General features: G+C 40.2%; 1 protein-coding gene across 2 annotated transcripts in view; it reads right to left on the bottom strand.

Annotated features, from left to right (window-relative positions):
• The window catches only part of CCDC198 (coiled-coil domain containing 198), a 30,805-nt gene that overhangs the window by 7,492 nt on the left and 3,396 nt on the right, over nt 1-19,917 (bottom strand). For both annotated transcript variants that reach the window (XM_065872398.1, XM_065872399.1), the window contains exon 3: nt 524-610. In XM_065872398.1, the coding sequence (XP_065728470.1) occupies nt 524-610 (87 nt within the window). The remainder of the gene's footprint in view (nt 1-523; nt 611-19,917) is intronic.

Raw genomic sequence — 19,917 nt, 5'->3', positions numbered from 1 at the left:
GGGGAAGGGACATGCAGCCAAATGTGTTCAGAGATCCCCTGTTCTGTTTCCCTGTGGACATGAACTGTGGTGGCTATGTGAGCCTCAGGGAGGGGCCCATCTCTATGGGCACTGTCAGTATCACAAACATGGCCTTGGGGATCTAAAAGTACCTGGACATCTTTTATCAACTCAGTCATCTGTGGATGGCAGCATCTAAATGACTCTGAAATGAATCAGGGGAGGAAAGTGTTCACAAATTTGAACACTTCTAGAATCACCAATCTCCAAGTAAAATTCCTCTCTCTCATCTACATCTCCCTGTTTTCACCAGGCCGCAGAGAAGGGCTCAGAGTTCATCTGAGAGGCAAGAGTAATCACCAGTTGGAAGCAGGCCCAGAAGAGAATGGATAGCTTTGGAAAGTTCTAGCTCTGAATGAATTAATAGCTCTCTTTGCCTTTGAGGTCTTCTGTGTGGGGAGTACAGGAAAAGGATGGCCAGCCCCCCAGTTCCCCACCCCCTCCAGGTTTTGCTGCCACTCACCTTGGCTTTGTGAGTCCTCCCAGCTTCTTCCTGGCTCAGGAGCCTTTCAGAAGTAATTACTTTTGGCAGGTCAATGGGTTCAAGCTTCTGGAAGTCCAACATTTAGAGTATTCAGCATTCCTCATGCCATGAGATGATGAAACATAAAAGCCAGATATTAAACTATCTTAACACTCTGCACGTATTCATGAGAGCACACAGGGAAGGCAGTTTCTACAGGATTACAGCTGTATCTGTGTGAAAGGCTTTTTGACCTATCTGGGTTCTTCAGTGTTCTCTTGCACTGTTGCCTGTGACCCATTGATCTAAGTATTGGTCAGAGAGTTAAAGGATTAAGAATCATTTTCTGTCTGCATTGAGGGACTATGTCCACAGTTATCAAGCAACAAGGGTCTTAGAATATTAGAGATGAAAGAGGCACCAGGAAGCTCCTTTACTTTATTTATCCCTTAACCACCCAGCTAAACTATTCTGGTCCTTAGGGAAGTAACCTATTTTAAGCTCTCCAGAGAAGCTCCCTCAGCCTCCTCAGTAATAATCACTGGTGCTTGTGAGGCATATTGACAATGAAAGTGCACTGTGCTAACAAATCTCAGACATGGATTTTTCCAGCAGGGCCTTGCTTTATCAGGGAGGTGATGCTGAAGTTTCAAGCGGTCACTGAGACTAGGCAGCAGTTGATGAACTAGTGATTGGCCGCCAGCTCTACCTGTCTTAGATGACTTAATTTGGAGCACTAGGAAGTGACTGAGCAGGCTTGGGAGACAAGGGCTGGTCTCTTCACATTGACATGCAATCAGGGACCTGAATTTATTTGTTCACTCAGTGATGACTTATTGAATGACTGCTACCGGCCAGGCATTGGGATGCAATGCTCAACAAAAATGGGCATGGTCCCTCTTGGGGCTTACGATCTATGGGGAAACAAGTACACTTTTGCTTGTGTGATTATTTGATGAATAATTACAAACTGCGATTGGGGCTTTGAAGAAAAAGTCTGCAGGGTAGGACTATGACAAGATATAACTGGAGGACTCCACCTTGGGAATGAGGGGTTTTATGAATTGGATTATGTTCCCCCCAAATTCATATGTTGAAGCCCTAAACCACCTCCCCCCAGTGCGACCTTATTGGGAAATAGGGTCCTTGCAGATATAATTAGTTAAGATTAGGTCGTACTGGAATAGGGTGGACCCTCAATCCAATATGTCTGGTATCTTTATAAAAAGGGGAAGTTTGGGTGCAGACATGCACACAGGGAGAATACCACGTGAAGATAAAGGCAGCAATTGGGGCGATGCTTTCACATGTCCAGGAATGCCAAAGATTGTCAACAAACCACCAGAAGCTAAGAGACAGGCATGGGACAGATTCTTCCACATAGCCCCCAGAAAGAACCACGCCTGCCAACACCTTGATTTTGGACTTGTAGCTTCTAGAACTGTGAGACAATACATTTCTACTGTTTTAAGCCACACAGTTGTTATTCTCTGTTACCACAGCCCTAGAAAATGAATTCAAGGGACAGAGGGGTCAGGAGGCAGTCCAAGAAAGTTTCCTGAGGAAGTAATTTTTAGCAGCAGTTGGAAGGTTGGGAGTTTTCAGGGGATTGAGGAGTTCCAGGCAGAGGGAATCACATGGGCAATAGCCCCAATGCAGGAGAGAGCATGATCTCTGGAAGGAACTGTAAGAAGTCAGTTGGCTGCAGTCGAGAGTGAGAGGAAGAGTGGCTCACATGGGACTGGAGAGGTAGGCAGGGTCCAGCTCATGAAGGGCCTGATGGGGCATCATGAAGACATTGTCTTCTTAAGAGGAGCAGGCAGCCATTGACACATGTTAAGCTGAGTAGGGACATGCTACATTTGCTTAAAAAATGATCACTCGAGCTGCAGTGTGGGAACTATACTGAAGAAGAGCAGTTATGGATGTGGGTGAGCACTTAGGAAGACAAAGATGATGGGCTTATGGGGGGGGAAATTGATGGGCTCTACAAATGTTTAGAACAGACCAAGCAAGATTCATGATTGTTATTGAAGGAGAGTGACATGTCCAAATGACATCCAGATACAAGGGATGGATAGTGCTGTCATTTGCTGAGATGGGGAATCCTGGAAGAGGGCCACGTTTGGGTGGAATATAGAGGGGAGGTCTGTGCTGAAGATGCATGCTTGGGAATCATCCTTGGGTAGAGAATAACTGAAACCATAGGATGAATGAGGTCCAGAGTGAGGAGAGCAGAATCAAGGCTGCCCTAGCACTGAGATCTGGTGGATGGGGATGGGCTGGCCAAGGAGATGGAGGAATGATTGCTTCAGAAGTGGGAGGAAAACCAGGAGGACACCATGCCACAGAAACCAATGTCAGCATCACACCCACCTTAGTCCAGCACTACAAGCAAATCCTAATATATTTTGAAAGTATTTTCCATTGTAGTCTGATTGGTTGCCTTATCAAGGGGTAGGCCTGGAAGCCAGTTTGTTCTTCAAGGTGACCAGAGTGAGAAGAGAGGGAGAGACCATGGAAAATGGTGGCCGAGCATCCAGCACTCATAAGGGGGAGCATGACTGGGGCCTCCTGCTCCTTCCCTGTAGAACAATTTCCTGGTCCCTGGGCTGGGCCTGAGCTGTTCTAGGGAGAACAGCCAGCAGCCCTTTCTGGTAGAGCAGCCCAAAGCTGAGCTGGCAAGGAAGGAAAGAAAGGCAAAGGATGTGGAGATGGGAAGGAGAGACAAAGGGGGAAGAACCCATCTCTGTGTTAGATGTGCCAGGCCATTTGCATTTGTGGAAGGAAGTGGTTCTCTGTCCTGGTCTCACCTCAGGTGAGGAAGTGAGGGATTTTTTTTTTTTTAACATAATAACTTAGCAATGAGGTAATGAGAGGTAATTAATACTAGCTAGAAAGAGGTTTGTTTGTTGTCCTGTCTCTCAACTCTGCAGAACCTAAAGATGCAGGGTAAATGACACACGCTGGCACAGGAAGCAGCCACTGATCAAGTCAGAACCCTGAAGGAATGGAGAAGAAAAGGAAGGGGGAGGGAGACCAAGGGGAAGGGATATGCAGGAACCTATGGGAGGAAGACTCAGCAATGACTGAGGGGGATTTCGGGGTGAGGAGAGAACAAGGAAGTGTTTGTGCCGTCCCCTGGACTTGGTTCAAGATTTGGTTCTTTCTGGTGATTAGGCCCATATGCCTTTGCAGCCACTGCCGTCCATCATGCCACACTCACAATATGTCATTCAATCCCCATGTGAACCCTGTGTATAATTATGGTGATTCTCTGTTTCACGGGTTAATGAGTTGTGCAAGTTTGCAGACCTAGAAAGTGCTGATTCTGCTATTCAAACTCAGGTCTGTCCACTTCCAAATCCCATGTTCCTTTCTCCATACTTGTTTCTAAAACTGGTTTATTGTTAGAATCTCTGGAATTAAAAAAAAAAATCCTAGGCTATTCATTGGGGATTGAGATTCAATAGGTCTGGGATATGTCCCAGCAGGAGGGAATATATATATATATATATATATATATAAAATACAGGGTTGTTTGGCCTGAGGTGATCCAGCACTGGAAGCTACAGGCTCTTTCTTGAGGCTAATGGTGGACTCCGGGAGGGGTCATGCCAAGGAGTACTTCCCAGAACTTCTGCTGCCAGTGTCCTTGTCCCTGCAGTGAGCCACAGCCAGCCTCCACCTCTGCAGGAGACCCTCCAACACTAGCAGCCATGTGGCTGACAGGATCTTGGTCCTCCAGCTGGCTGTCAGGCCTGAGCCTCTGAGGTGGGAGAGCTAAGTTCAGGACACTGGACCACCAGAGACCTCCTGGCTCCACATAATGTCAATCAGTGAGAGCTATCCTAGAGAACTATCTCAGTCTCAATGCTAAGACCCAGCTCCACTCAATGACCAGCAAGCTACAGTGTTGGACACCCCATGCCAAACAACTAACAAGACAGGAACACAACCCACCCATTAACAGAGAGGCTGCCTAAAATCATAATAAGTTCACAGACAACCTAAAACACACCACTAGTTGTGGTCCTGCCCACCAGAAAGACAAAATCCAGCCTCATCCATCAGAAAACAGGCATCAGTCCACCAGGAAGCCTACACAAGCCACTGAACCTATCTTACCCACTGGGGGCAGACACCAATAACAACAGGATTAAGAAGCTGCAGCCTGCGAAAAGGAGACCCCAAACACAGTTCGTTAAGCAAAATGAGAAGACAGAGAAACACGCAGCAGATGAAGGAGCAAGGTAAAAACCCACCAGACCAAACAAATGAAGAAGAAATAGGCAGTCTACCTGAAAAAGAATTCAGAGTAATGATAGTAAAGATGATCCAAAATCTTGGAAATAGAATGGAGAAAATACAAGAAACGTTTAACAAGGACCTAGAAGCACTAAAGAGCAAACAAACAATGATGAACAACACAATAAATGAAATTAAAAATTCTCTAGAAGGAATTAATGGCAGAATAACTGAGGCAGAAGAACGGATAAGTGACCTGGAAGATAAAATAGTGGAAATAACTATTGCAGAGCAGAATAAAGAAAAAAGAATGAAAAGAGTTGAGGATAGTCGCAGAGACCTCTGGGACAACATTTAATGCACCAACATTTGAATTATAGGGGTCCCGGAAGAAGAAGAGAAAAAGAAAGGGACTGAGAAAATATTTGAAGAGATTATAGTTGAAAACATACCTAATATGGGAAAAGAAGTGGTCAATCAAGTCCAGGAATCACAGAGAGTCCCATACAGGATAAATCCAAGGAGAAACATGCCCACACACATATTAATCAAACTTTCACAAATTAAATACAAAGAAAACTTTAAAAGCAGCAAGGGAAAGGCAACAAATAAAATACAAGGAAATCCCCATAAGGTTAACAGCTGATCGTTCAGCAGAAACTCTGCAAGCCAGGAGGGAGTGGCAGGATATATTTAAAGTGATGAAAGGGAAAAACCTACAACCAAGATTACTCTACCCAGCAAGGATCTCATTCAGATTCAATGGAGTAATTAAAACCATACAGACAAGCAAAAGCTAAGAGAATTCTGCACCACCAAACCAGCTTTATAACAAATCCTAAAGGAACTTCTCTAGGCAGGAAGCACAAGAGAAGAAAAAGACCCACAAAACAAACCCAAAACAATTAAGAAAATGGTAATAGGAACATACATATTGATAATAACCTTGAATGTAAATGATTAAATGCCCCAACCAAAAGACACAGACTGGCTGAATGTATACAAAAACCAGATCCATATATATGCTGTCTACAAGAGACCCACTTCAGGCCTAGGGACACATACAGACTGAAAGTGAAGGGTGGAATAAGATATTCCATGCAAATGGAAATCTAAAGAAAGATGGAGTAGCAATTCTCATATCAGACAAAATAGACTTTAAAATAAAGACTATTACAAGAGCCAAGGACACTACATAATGATCAAGGGATCAATCCAAGAAGAAGATAAATCAATTGTGAATATTTATGTACCCAACATAGCACCTCAATACATAAGGCAAATGCTAACAGCCATAAAAGGGGAAATCAACAGTAACACAATCATAGTAGGGGATTTTTAACACCCCACTTTCACCAATGGACAGATCATCCAAAATGAAAATAAATAAGGAAACACAAGCTTTAAATGATACATTAAACAAGATGGGCTTAATTGATATTTATAGGACATTCCATCCAAAAACAACAGAATACACTTTCTTCTCAAGTGCTCATGGAACATTCTCCAGGATCGATCATATCTTGGGTCACAAATCAAGCCTTGGTAAAGTTAAGAAAATTGACATCGTATCAAGGATCTTTTCCGACCACAACGCCATGAGACTAGATATCAATTATAGGAAAAAAACTGTAAAAAATGGGCTTCCCTGGTGGCACAGTGGTTAAGAATCTGCCTGCCAATGAAGGGGACACGGGTTCAAGCACTGATCGGGGAAAACCCCACATGCTGTGGCACAACTAAGCCTGTGCACCACAACTACTGAGCCTGTGCTCTAGAGCCTGCGAGCCACAACTACTGAAGCCCACACACCTAGAACCCATGCTCCACAACAAGAGAAGCCATCACAATGAGAAGCCCATGCACCACAACAAACAGTAGTGCCCACCCACTGCAACTAGAGAAAAGCCCACGTGCAGCAATGAAGACCCAACACAGCCAGAAATAAATAACTTACGTAATTAAAAAAAAACTGTAAAAAATACAAACACATGGAGGCTAAAAATATGCTACTAAATAACCAAGAGATCACTGAAGAAGTCAAAGAGGAAGTCAAAAAATACCTAGAAACAAATGACAATGAAAACATGACAACTCAAAACCTATGAGATTCAGCAAAAGCAGTTCTACAAGGGAAGTTTATAGCAATACAGTCCTACCTCTAGAAACAAGAATAGTCTCAAATAAACAACCTAACCTTACACTTAAAGCAATTAGAGAAGGAAAAACAACCCCAAAATTAGCAGAAGGAAAGAAATCATATAGATCAGATCAGAAATAAATGAAAAAGAAATGAAGGAAACAATAGCAAAGATCAATAAAACTAAAAGCTGGTTCTTTGAGAAGATAAACAAAATTGATAAACCATTAGCAAGACTCATAAGGGAAAAAAGGGAGAAGACTCAACTCAACAGAATTAGAAATGAGAAAGAAGTAACAACTGACACTGCAGAAATACAAAGGATCATGAGAGATTACTACAAGCAACTCTATGCAAATAAAATGGACTACCTGGAAGAAATGGACAAATTCTTAGAAAGGCACCACCTTCCGAGACTGAACCAGGAAGAAATAGAAAATATAAACACACCAATCACAAGCACTGAGATTGAAACTGTGATTAAAAATCTTCCAACAAACAAAAGTCCAGGACAAGATGGCTTCACAGGCGAATTTTATCAAACATTTAGAGAAGAGCTAACACCTATCCTCTCAAACTCTTCCAAAATATAGCAGAGGGAGGAACACTCCCAAACTCATTCTACGAGGCCACCATCACCCTGATACCAAAATCAAACAAATGTGTCACAAGAAAAAGAAAACTACAGGCCAATATCACTGATGAACATAGATGCAAAAATCCCCAACAAAATACTAGGAAACAGAATCCAACAGCACATTAAAAGGATCATACACCACGATCAAGTGGGGTTTATCCCAGAAATGCAAGTATTCTTCAATATACAGAAATTAATCAATGTGATACACCAGATTAACAAATTGAAGGAGAAAAACCCTATGATCGTCTCAATAGATGCAGAAAAAGCTTTAGACAAAATTCAACACCCATTTATGGTAAAAACCCTCCAGAAAGTAGGCATAGAGTGAACCTACCTCAACATTATAAAGGTCATATATGACAAACCCACAGCCAACATCGTCCTCAATGGTGAAAAACGGAAACCATTTCCACTAAGATCAGGAACAAGACAAGGTTGCCCACTCTCACCACTATTATTCAACACAGTTTTGGAAGTTTTAGCAATCAGAGAAGAAAAAGAAATAAAGGAATCCAAATCAGAAAAGAATAAGTAAGGAATGTACAGTGGAGAAAGGACAGCCTCTTCAATAAATGGTGCTGGGAAAACTGGACAGGTACATGTAAAAGTATGAGATTAGATCACTCCCTAACACCATACACAAAAATAAGCTCAAAATGGATTAAAGACCTAAATGTAAGGCCAGAAACTATCAAACTCTTAGAGGAAAACATAGGAAGAACACTCTATGACATAAATCACAGCAAGATCCTTTCTGACCCACCTCCTAGAGTAATGGAAATAAAAACAAAAATAAACAAATGGGACCTAATGAAACTTCAAAGCTTTTGCACAGCAAAGGAAACCATAATCAAGACCAAAAGACAACCCTCAGAATGGGAGAAAACATTTGCAAATGAAGCAACTGACAAAGGATTAATCTCCAAAATTTACAAGCAGCTCATGCAGCTCAATAACAAAAAAACAAACAACCCCATCCAAAAATGGGCAGAAGACCTAAACAGACATTTCTCCAAAGAAGATATACAGAATGCCAACAAACACATGAAAGAATGCTCAACATCATTAATCATTAGAGAAATGCAAATCAAAACTACAATGAGATATCATCTCACACCAGTCAGAATGGCCATCATCAAAAAATCTAGAAACAATAAATGCTGGAGAGGGTGTGGAGAAAAGGGGACACTCTTGCACTGCTGGTGGGAATGTGAATTGGTTCAGCCACTATGGAGAACAGTATGGAGGTTCCTTAAAAAACTACAAATAGAATTACCATATGACCCAGCAATCCCACTACTGGGCATATACCCTGAGAAAACCAAAATTCAAAAAGAGTCATGTACCAAAATGTTCATTGCAGCTCTATTTACAATAGCCCGGAGATGGAAAGAACCTAAGCGCCCATCATCGGACGAATGGATAAAGAAGATGTGGCACATATACACAATGGAATATTACTCAGCCTTAAAAAGAAATGAAATTGAGTTATTTGTAATGAGATGGATAGACCTAGAGTCTGTCATACAGAGTGAAGTAGGTCAGAAAGACAAAGACAAGTACCGTATGCTAACACATATATATGGAATTTAAGGGGAAAAAATGTCATGAAGAACCTAGGGATAAGACAGGAATGGAGGCGCAGACCTACTGGAGAACGGACTTGAGGATATGGGGAGGGGGAAGGGTGAGTTTTTTTTTTTTTTTTTTTTTTTTTTTTTTTTGCGGTACGCGGGCCTCTCACTGTCGTGGCCTCTCCCGTTGCGGAGCACAGGCTCCGGACGCGCAGGCTCAATGGCCATGGCTCAGGGGGCCAGCCACTCCACGGCATGTGGGATCTTCCCGGACCGGGGCACGAACCCGTGTCCCCTGCATCGGCAGGCAGACTCTCAACCACTGCGCCACCAGGGAAGCCCGAAGGGTGAGTTTTTACAGGGCGAGAGAGAGTCATGGACATATACACACTAACAAACGTAGTAAGGTAGATAGCTAGGGGGAAGCAGCCGCAAGGCACAGGGATATTAGCTCGGGGCTTTGGGACAGCCTGGAGGGGTGGGAGGGGGAGAGTGGGAGGGAGGGAGACGCAAGAGGGAAGACACATGGGAGCACATGTTTATGTATAGCTGATTCACTTTGTTATAAATCAGAAACTAACACACTATTGTAAAGCAATTATACCCCAATAAAGATGTTAAAAAAAAAAAAAACTGAGATATAGTTACATATAACATTATAAAAAAAAAAAAAGAATAAGTAAGACTGTCACTGTTTGCAGATGACATGATACTATACATAGAGAATCCTACAGATGTTACCAGAAAACTACTAGAGCTAATCAATGAATTTGGTAAAGTTGCAGGATACAAAATTAATGCACAGAAATCTCTGGCATTCCTATACACTAATGATAAAATATCTGAAAGAGAAATTAAGGAAACACTCCCATTTACCATTGCAACAAATAGAATAAAATACCTAGGAATAAAGCTACCTAAGGAGACAAAAGACCTATATGCAGAAAACTATAAGACACTGATGAAAGAAATTAAAGGTGATATTAAACAAATGGAGAGATATACCATGTTCTTGGATTGGAAGAATCAACATTGTGAAAATGATTCCACTACCCAAAGCAATCTACAGATTCAATGCAATCCCTATCAAACTACCACTGGCATTTTTCACAGAACTAGAACAAAAAATTTTTAAATTTGTATGGAAACACAAAAGACCCTGAATAGCCAAAGCAATATTGAGAAAGATAAACAGAGCTGGAGGAATCCAGCTCCCTGACTTCAGACTATACTACAAAGCTACAGTAATCAAGACAGTATGGTACTGGCACAAAAGCAGAAATATAGATCAATGGAAGAGGATAGAAAGCCCAGAGATAAACCCACGCACATATGGTCACCTTACCTTTCATAAAGGAGGCAAGGATATACAATGGGCAAAAGACAGCCTCTTCAATAAGTGGTGCAGGGAAAACTGGACAGCTACATGTAAAAGAATGAAATTAGAACATTCCCTAACACCATACATAAAAATAAACTCAAAATGGATTTAAGACCTAAATGTAAGGCCAGATACTATAAAACTCTCAGAGGAAAACATAGATAGAACACCCTATGACATAAATCACAGCAAGATCCTTTTTGACCCACCTCCTAGGGAAATGGAAATAAAAACAAAAATAAACAAATGGGACCTAATGAAACTTAAAAGCTTTTGCCCAGCAAAGGAAACCGTAAACAAGACAAAAAGGCAACCCTCAGAATGGGAGAAAATATTTGCAAATGAAGCAGCTGACAAAGGATTAATCTCCAAAATATACAAGCAGCTCATGGAGCTCAATATCAAAAACACAAGCAACCCTTTCCAAAAATGGGCGGAAGACCTAAACAGACATTCCTCTAAAGAAAATATACAGATTGCCAACAAACGCAGGAAAGGTTGCTCAACATGACTAATCATTAGAGAAATGTAAATCAAAGCTACAATGAGGTATCATCTCACACCAGTCAGAATGGCCAGCATCAAAAAATTCTACAAACAATAAATGTTGGAGAGGGTGTGAAGAAAGGGGAACCCTCTTGCGCTGTTGGTGGGAATGTTAATTGGTATAGCCACTATGGAGAACAGTATGGAGGTTCCTTAAAAAACTAAAAATAGAACTACCATATGACCCAGCAATCCCACTACTGGGCATATACCCTGAGAAAACCATAATTCAAAAAGAGTCATGTACCAAAATGTTCATTGCAGCTCTGTTTACAATAGCCAGGACATGGAAGCAACCTCAGTGTCTATCAACAGATGAATGGATAAAGAAGATGTGGCACATATATACAATGGAATATTACTCAGCCATAAAAAGTAACGAAACTGGTTTATTTGTAGTGAGTTGGATGGACCTAGAGACTGTCATACAGAGTGAAGTAAGTCAGAAAGAGAAAAACAAATACTGTATGCTAACACATGTATATGGAATCTAAAAAAAAAAAAAGAATATGGTCAGAAGTACCTAGGGGCAAGACAGGAATAAAGACGCAGACCTACTAGAGAATGAACTGGAGGATACAGGGAGGGGGAAGAGTAAGCTGGGACAAAGTGAGAGAGTGGCATGGACATATATACACTACCAAACGTAAAATAGATAGCTAGTAGGAAGCAGCCACATAGCACAGGGAGATTAGCTCGGTGCTTTGTGACCACCTAGAGGGGTGGGATAGGGAGAGTGGGAAGGAGGGAGATGCAAGAGGGAAGAGATGTGGGGACATATGTATATGTATAAGTGATTCACTTTGTTATAAAGCAGAAACTAACGCACCATTGTAGAGCAATTATACTCCAATAAAGATGTTTAAAAAATATATACACATGTATGTATTTATATGTATTATATATATTTATATGTATTATAAATATTTACATGTATATATTTGATTAATACAATTTATTTTTTAGAGAGATTTAGGTTCATTGCAGAATTGAGCAGAAAGTACAGAGTTCTCATACCCCCATCTCCGTACGCACACAACCTCCCTACTATCAACATCCCTCACTAGAGCACTACATTTGTTACAATCATTGAGCCTACATTGACGCATCATTATTGCTCAAAGTCCATAGTTTACATTAAGGCTTACTCTTGATGTCATACATTCTCTGGGTTTGGACAAATGTATAATGACATATATCCACCAGTAGCATCATATAGACAGTTTCACAGTCCCCCAAACCCTCTGTGCTCTGCCTACTCATTTTTCTCTCCCCACAAACCCCTGGCAACCACTAATATTTTTACTGTCTACACAGTTTTACGTTTTCCAGAATGTCATCAACTTGGAATCATATACTATGTAGTCTTTTCAGATTGGTTTCTTTCACTTAGCAATATGCATTTGTGTTTCCTCCATGTGTTTTCATGGCTTGATAGCTCAATTCTTTTTATTGCTGAGTAATATTCCATTGTCTGGATATGCCACAGTTTATTTATCCATTCACCTACTAAAGGACATATTGTTTGCTTCCAAGTTTTGGCATTATGAATAAAGCTTCTATAAACATTCGTGTGTAGATTTTTGTGTGGATATAAGTTTTCAGTTCATTTGGGTAGATAACCAAGAAAAGTGATTGCTAGATTGTCTGGTAAGAATATGTGTAGTTTTGTAAGAAACTGCCAAACTGTCTTCTAAAGTGCCTGTACTACTTTACGTTCCTACCAGCAATGTATGAGAGTTTCTGATGTTCCACATCCTTGTCAGCATTTGGTGTTGTCAGTGCTCTGGACTTTGGCCATTCTAATAGGTGTGTAGTAGTATTTCATTGTTGTTTTAATTGCAATTCCCTAATGACATATGATGTTGAATATCTTTTCATATGATTACTTGCCATCTGTATGTCTTCTTCTCTTCGTGTTCTCTTGACATTGTCTATCACAGAACAGAAGTTCTTAATTTTAATGAAGTTGAGCTTATCAGTTGTTTCTTTGCAATATGTATTTTTCAAAACTCTCCAGAGGATTCTGAAGATTTCCTAGGGTGGTGTCCACTGGCCTCCAGACTCCCTCCACTCAGTAAAGGAGCTACATCAAAATAGACCAGGGAGGATTTGTTTGTGGAGCATTATTGAAAAATTGAGTCTGAAGAAGTCTGCTATTTAAATATTTTCAGCTATTTAAAATAGTCTATCCATAAGTTCTAGAGCCAGCTTTTTCTTTGAAAGTATGAATATATATGAATCTATTTTCAGCCTCATTTTCAATTCTGATAACGGTTAAGTAGTAAGTATCTTTAAGTACTCTCTCCAGGCAATGAATGACTTTCTGGCCTTTGTTAAGAACCTAAAGAATGCCATTCCTCCACAAACGGCACTAGATGGCAGTAGCTAACATTGCAAATAGGATCCCCTGGTTAAATCGCCTGCACTTGCCCTGAGAAGCACTGCAGAAAAGTGTTGGAAAACTGGCATCTCCAAACAAACCAGTCAAATGAAATTGCCTCAGAATTCTGGGTTCATATCAATGTTTCTTTTCCCTGCCTGGGAAGCAAGATGCCTCACTTCATCATCTTCGGAGAGAATACAATGGGAGGAATTACTGGAGAATTGGTAGAATGATGCCTGTTTTTATTTCATGGTATAAAAAATGATTATTTGTCTAAAGATTTATGGATTATTTGGCTTCTCAAAGAAAACAAATGGTCAGGATAATCAGTTGGAGTGTCAGCTAGGAGATTCAGGAAAGGAGATTAAATCAAGCATAAGGCACAGAGCCTGGTGACAACCACTAACCTGAGATGGTTGCTTCTGTTTACTAACAGGAAGAGAAAGGTGGGTAGGAGCAATTCGAAGAACTGTAAAGTTTGTTTGGTATCATGACTTAAGAATGTATCTTTTAAGTTTCTGGGAAGAAGGTAAAGGTGTCCAAGACAGTTTGGAGCAAGAAACTATAAGGCCAAGGCATTGCAGTGAGTTCACATTTCAATAACATTCTTTGATTCAAATAACCAGCAATGAAAAATAAAACATAAACCAAATAAGATGTGGTCAGCCTTTAATACAAGAAAAATATCTCTCTGGATCAGAAAATGGAACAGAAAACTTGGGGGAAGCTGATTCATAAGGCATTTAGGGCTCCTGATGGCTGTGAGTTATTACTGTAGGCTAAAGGAGACCTCAAAAATGCTCCATATAAGAAGGGAAAGTAGAGGCAGGCTCACAGGGGCCTGAGTTTTAACTCGGGGGCTGAGTTGTTCTCACCTCTTTCCCCAGTCCAAGAGCTGCATCAAAACGTAAGCCGGAAGATTTGTTTTACAGGCATTATCAAAAAGTTGAATAAGAAGTTAAGACTTATAACAACCAACTTAAAAGCTTAGATAAATGGATAATTTTCTGGGAAATATAAGTTAACATAATTGCATCAGGAAGAAATAAGATACCTATAAGATATCGAAATCAACTAAGAACCATTCTTTTACTCATTAAGTAAGCAGGAAAATTTCTCTTTCCCCAAAATTCCAGGTGGTCAAAGATGGTTTCACAGGCCTGTTTTATTAGATTTTTAAGGAACAGATAAGAACTATGTTAAATCAAATGTTTTAGAGGACAGAAAAGATGGAAAGGTAATCAACTCCTCTTATAAAACTAGTATGACCTCGAGAAAAAACCTGGAAAAAGACAGCATAGGGAAATTATAGAACAACTCCACTTATGAAAATATCAGTAGGTACAAAAATCCTAAGCACATAAAATTCAGCAGTGTATTTATATATGTATCTCATGACCCAGTAGGATTTATATCAGGAATGCAAGCATGGTTCACATCATAAAATCTATTAGTGTGATATATTAGGTCAACCGGTTAAAAAGAAAATCCATAAGATCATTTTAATAGATTATTTACTAGATGGAGGAAAAACATCAATAAAATTTAACACTCAGTCCTGGGAAAAACTCTTAGCCTACCAGGAATAAGAGAAATGAGAGAAATGCCCATAATTTAGTAAACAGCATTGTGACAGATATCTTCCATTTGTCTCTCCAGATCCACTTATCACATTTCTCTACCCTGTTCTCTGCCTATAACGAGCAAGCAGTTTATCCTGCCTTCTGGCTTCCTATTGGGTTCAACCGCTAAAGAATCCTGGTAGGAAATCTGAGAGGAGAAAGAGAATGAGGTCAGGATATTTCTTCTTCTATCTCCTCCCTGCAAGGCATGTTGGGTTGGCTGTGTCCCTTACTGTTCCTCTCAGAGCAGCTCCCTCTATATCACTCTTCCCTTTCAGGTTCTAGAAGTCCCTTGGCCTAGATATAGCTACTTCTTACTGCTGCTAGTGGTTATTGCAATACCCCCTCTGGTTCGCTCCATCCAAACCTCGGTACAGTTACCTGTAAAGAAAACTTCCCTGAATTGTCCTAATTCGAATGTACCATCTGTTTCCTTTTGGGACTCTGATGAGCATCTATCAAAATCCTATTGCGAATGTATTTCGCTTTAGAACCAGTCCCGTTAATGTCACAGATAAGGCAAGGATGTCCATTATTACTGCTTGTGTTCAAAATTGCAAGGGAAGTTTTAGTCAATGCAAAAGTCAAGAAAACCAGTACAAGGGACAATTGGGAAGAAATAGAAGAAATTATTTCTGTTTATAGAAGATATTGTCTACATAGAAAGTCAGGAAGAATCTATAGACAATTAGAATTACCAAGGTATTTCAATCAAGTTGTGGAAAACAAAATTTAATACACAAAAATTATTAGCTTTCTTTTTTTTTCTTTCTTTTTTTCTTTTTGGCTGTGTAGGGTCTTTGTTGCTGTGCACAGGCTTTCTCCAGTTGCGGCGAGTGGGGGCTACTCTTCGCTGAGGTGTGCAGGCTTCTCATTGTGGTGGCTTCTCTTGTTGTGAAGCACAGGCTCTAGGCACATGGGCTTCAGTAGTTGTGACACGTGGGTTCAGTAGTTATGGCTCACAGGCTCTAGAGCGCAGGCTCAGTAGTTGTGGCGCACAGGCTTAGTTGCTCCGCGGCACGTGAGATCTTTCCAGACCAGGGATCGAACCCGTGTCCCCTGCATTGGCAGGTGATTCTTAACCACAGTGCCACCAGGGAAGTCCCCACAAAAATTATTAGCTTTCTTATTCACCAATAATAATCATTTAGAAAATTAAATAGGAAAAATACCTCATTCATTGTAGGATGTAAAAACCAAATGAGGTATTTTGATGGCCAGTTGTATGTGTCAACTTGGCTAGGCTACAGTGTCCAGTTATTCAAACACTAACCTAGGTGTTGCTGTGAAATTCTTTTGTAGATGTGATTAAAGCCAATAATCAGTTGACTTTAATGAAGATTATTTTAGATAATCTGGGTGGGCATGATTCAATCAATTGAAAGGCCTTAAGAGCAAAGCTGAGGTTTTCCAGAAGAGGAAATTCTTCTTGTGGACAGCAGCTTCACCTCACGCCCTACAGTTCCAGTCTGCCCTTCCTGATGGCCTGTCCTATGATTTCAAACTTGCCTTGCCAGTCCACCTCCACCATCATGTAACCAATTCCTTGCAATGTCTCTTAATATATGTCTCCTTCTATAGGTTCTGTTTCTCTGGTTGAACCCTGACTGATACAGGTATCGAGAAACAAACCTAAAAATATACCACACAAGGCCCCTGTGGAGAAATTATGAAACATTATTGAAAGATCTAAAAGAAAATGTGGCTAAATGGAGATTTACGTCATGTTTATGGTTTAAAAGACTCAGTATTGTAAACTTGGTTAATTTCCCCCAAATCTATGAATGCATTCCAATCAGAATGCTGACAAGGTTTTTTTGTGGAACTTGACAAGAAGATCCAAACTTTACATGGAAAAGCAAAGGACTGTAAATAGCAAAGACAATTTTGAAGAAGAATAAGGTGAAGGGACTTGCCAAACTAGATATTAAGACTTAGCTTAAAGGTACATAATTAGGACAGGATGGAATTCCTGTGGATATACAAGTAGGCCAGTGCAACAGAAGAGAGAGCTCAGAAGCAGACTCATTAAGATCTGGATATTGGATACGTGACAGAAGTAACATTTCAAATCAGTGGTCACAATGGATGATTCCATAGAGTTCTGGGGCAATAAAATAATCAAATGGAAAAAACGTAAAATTAGCTTCCAATTTCACACCTGCATACAAATGAACTTAAGATGGATTAGGACCTAAATGTGAAAAGTTAAAGATTACAAATTTTAAAAATAAATAAGGATATCTTTATGAACTTAGGGAATTGAAAATTTTCCTTGACAAAATATGAGATACAAAACATAAAGATTAAGATTGAGAAATCTGACAACGTTAAAGTCTTTGTGTACACACACACACATACACACAGCAAAATGAAAAGGCAAACCATAGATTGAAGATACTTGCAACACATATAACTAACAAAGGACTACATCTAAAATATATAAAGAACTGTCACAGATCATAGAAAATGGGCAAAGGATTAGAATAGGTAAGGAAAGAGAATAAGTTTGTGGCAAATTGTCTGATACCGCAAAGAGTATAATGAAATCATTCAGGTTGGAATCACTCTCCTCATCCCTCACCAGCCGTCTTTACGCTCCTCTTTCTCTTCTCTCCATTCATTCTTTCAACACTGATTAACACATACTTAGTGATCACCCTTTATGTGCCAGCTACTGTTCTAGACACTTGGATATTAGTGAAGATGACAGACAAAAATCCCTGCCCCTGTGAAGATTATATTCTAGCATTGAGGTGGAGTGTGCAGGTAGTAAAAAAAAAAAAAAAAGAAAAACACACAATGAACTTAACACATAAGCAAATTGCTTGGTGTGTTAGATGGAAATAAGCGCCCCAGAGAAAAGACAGTGAAGGGTCAAGGGGATCAGGAGTGCCAGAGTAAGGGCTACAGTTGTCAATAGGCTGTCATATAAGCCTTACAGGGAAAGTGAGCTTTAAGAAAATCTTTGGAGATGAGGGAGTCATCCAAGGAGATCACCTGAGGAAACTCTATACGTGGGGTGCGGTGGGAGTGGGGGACCATCTCCACCTTAGGCTGGACCTGAGATGGTTGGATGAGAAGGTGAACCACCCAGAAGGGACGGTGATGGTCAACTCTTCAACATGGGGCGAGTACATTGGATTCAGAGTTCCCTGGCAGAGCTTCTCAGATCTTAACCGCTCCGAGTTGGAGAACCTTAGTTCAGGACCTGCTGTTTCCTTGAGGAGTAGATGTTCAGGAAGTGGAGTATGCCAAATATGAAACTCAAATTATTTAGGATGCAATTAGATTTGGTTTAATAATTAAAGATACTTTTAGAATTTTCTTTGGAAGAGGTTAGGCTATTAATTAGCATGTCATGGGAACCCAGAAGTTATTATTCTCTCAAAAACCCATTTTTGGTAGAAAATGTGCTGAGCCTCATTTGTGAAGATAATTATAGTTTATATCTTTGGGAGTGTCTGCCAAGTTCACAGTGATTTCCCTCTTCTCTGGGACCTGCTTCTAGAATCTATGGAGAATGGCAGTTGGTGGGGAGTGGCATTTGGTGGTGGGGGGAGGGCTCCCCTGCCCACATTTCTACTGCGTGAGCATATTCTCTGGTCATAGCTCATTGGAACAGAGCTAAAATCATGAGCTAAACTGAGCCAATAGCATCTTTTCTCCCAGGAATTTTGAATTAGACCCAAGAGGGCCAGACTAGTCGGTTTGGCTGGAATTATAAGATGCAAATTCAAGGTGGCCATATTTCACCAAGCGGTCTTGAGGACTAGAGAAAGTCGACCTGCAAGAAGAGATTAAAGCAAATGCACAGAGAGAGTTCTTCTGCCTTTCAGGTTCCAAGACATAGCTCTTCCCTGAAGTCTAGATGCCTCCCAGCTTTTGAGTTCCTTAAAACACTCCTATATCCTTATAATTTATCGCATTGGTTGCTTTGGCTAGTCCATTTGACTTCTAATACAGTTATGTTACAGGTCTGAAATAGCAGGGAGCTCACTTTGATTTTTTTTTTTCCTACCAGGGATAATGGGTCTCATTCATTCATCTGTTCATTCATTCCTTTATTCATAAACTTTCGAGGGATGCATATTAAGTGTTAGTGACTAAATATGTAACACTGAATGAGATGTTGTTTTTATGCTCAAATAAGTCATCTTGATTCTTCATTTTTAAGGTGGTTGGCTGGGATGTGGGGAATGCAGTCTTTGACTCTGAAATACCAAATTTCTCTTTTTGAGTTTGATTGACTTCAGAGAATCAAAGCCTGACTCTAGCTTATTTAGGGTTGATAGATATAAAAAAGTACTTTGTGAACTATAGGTTGGTACACAGATATTTTTCACTAGTTATAGTGATATCTTCTATTTGAATTATTCGGCTTAGAGTCTTCACAGGAATATATATTAAATGAGCTCCTTTGAAAGGATACCTTTGATTTAGGAATGCGTAAGTTTTAAAAATTGCCACTTTAGCTAGAGATATGCTCAAAAATTTAAAAATTAGATATCAATTTGGTAGAATTACACTTTTTTTCCAGTAACTAAGCAATATTTTGAGGTTTCTAATATTTTGGGAAAAGATACTTTTTCTGTGTGACCAAAAGATATAATCACTTCAAATAATGATTGTGAGCTTCTGGAGAAGACAGGTAAATAAAAACTAACGTTAAAAGAAATAATCCCCAACAAATGAGCTCAAATACCCCTGGGATTAGTCCGGACACCTGGGTGAGTTGTGTAGCAGGTGGGGTTTAGTTCCAATTCCCTTTTCCAAATGTCAGTGATAGATCCTGCTCACAAGAGAGCCCCAGACCTTCCTTTTAGCTGATGCTCAGTTTTAAGGACCCACTCAGAT

This window comes from Phocoena phocoena, chromosome 2 (assembly GCF_963924675.1).
Source record: "Phocoena phocoena chromosome 2, mPhoPho1.1, whole genome shotgun sequence".
Lineage (NCBI taxonomy): Eukaryota > Metazoa > Chordata > Mammalia > Artiodactyla > Phocoenidae > Phocoena > Phocoena phocoena.
Note: the sequence above shows the minus strand (reverse complement) of the source record. Positions and strands in the feature narration are given on the sequence as shown.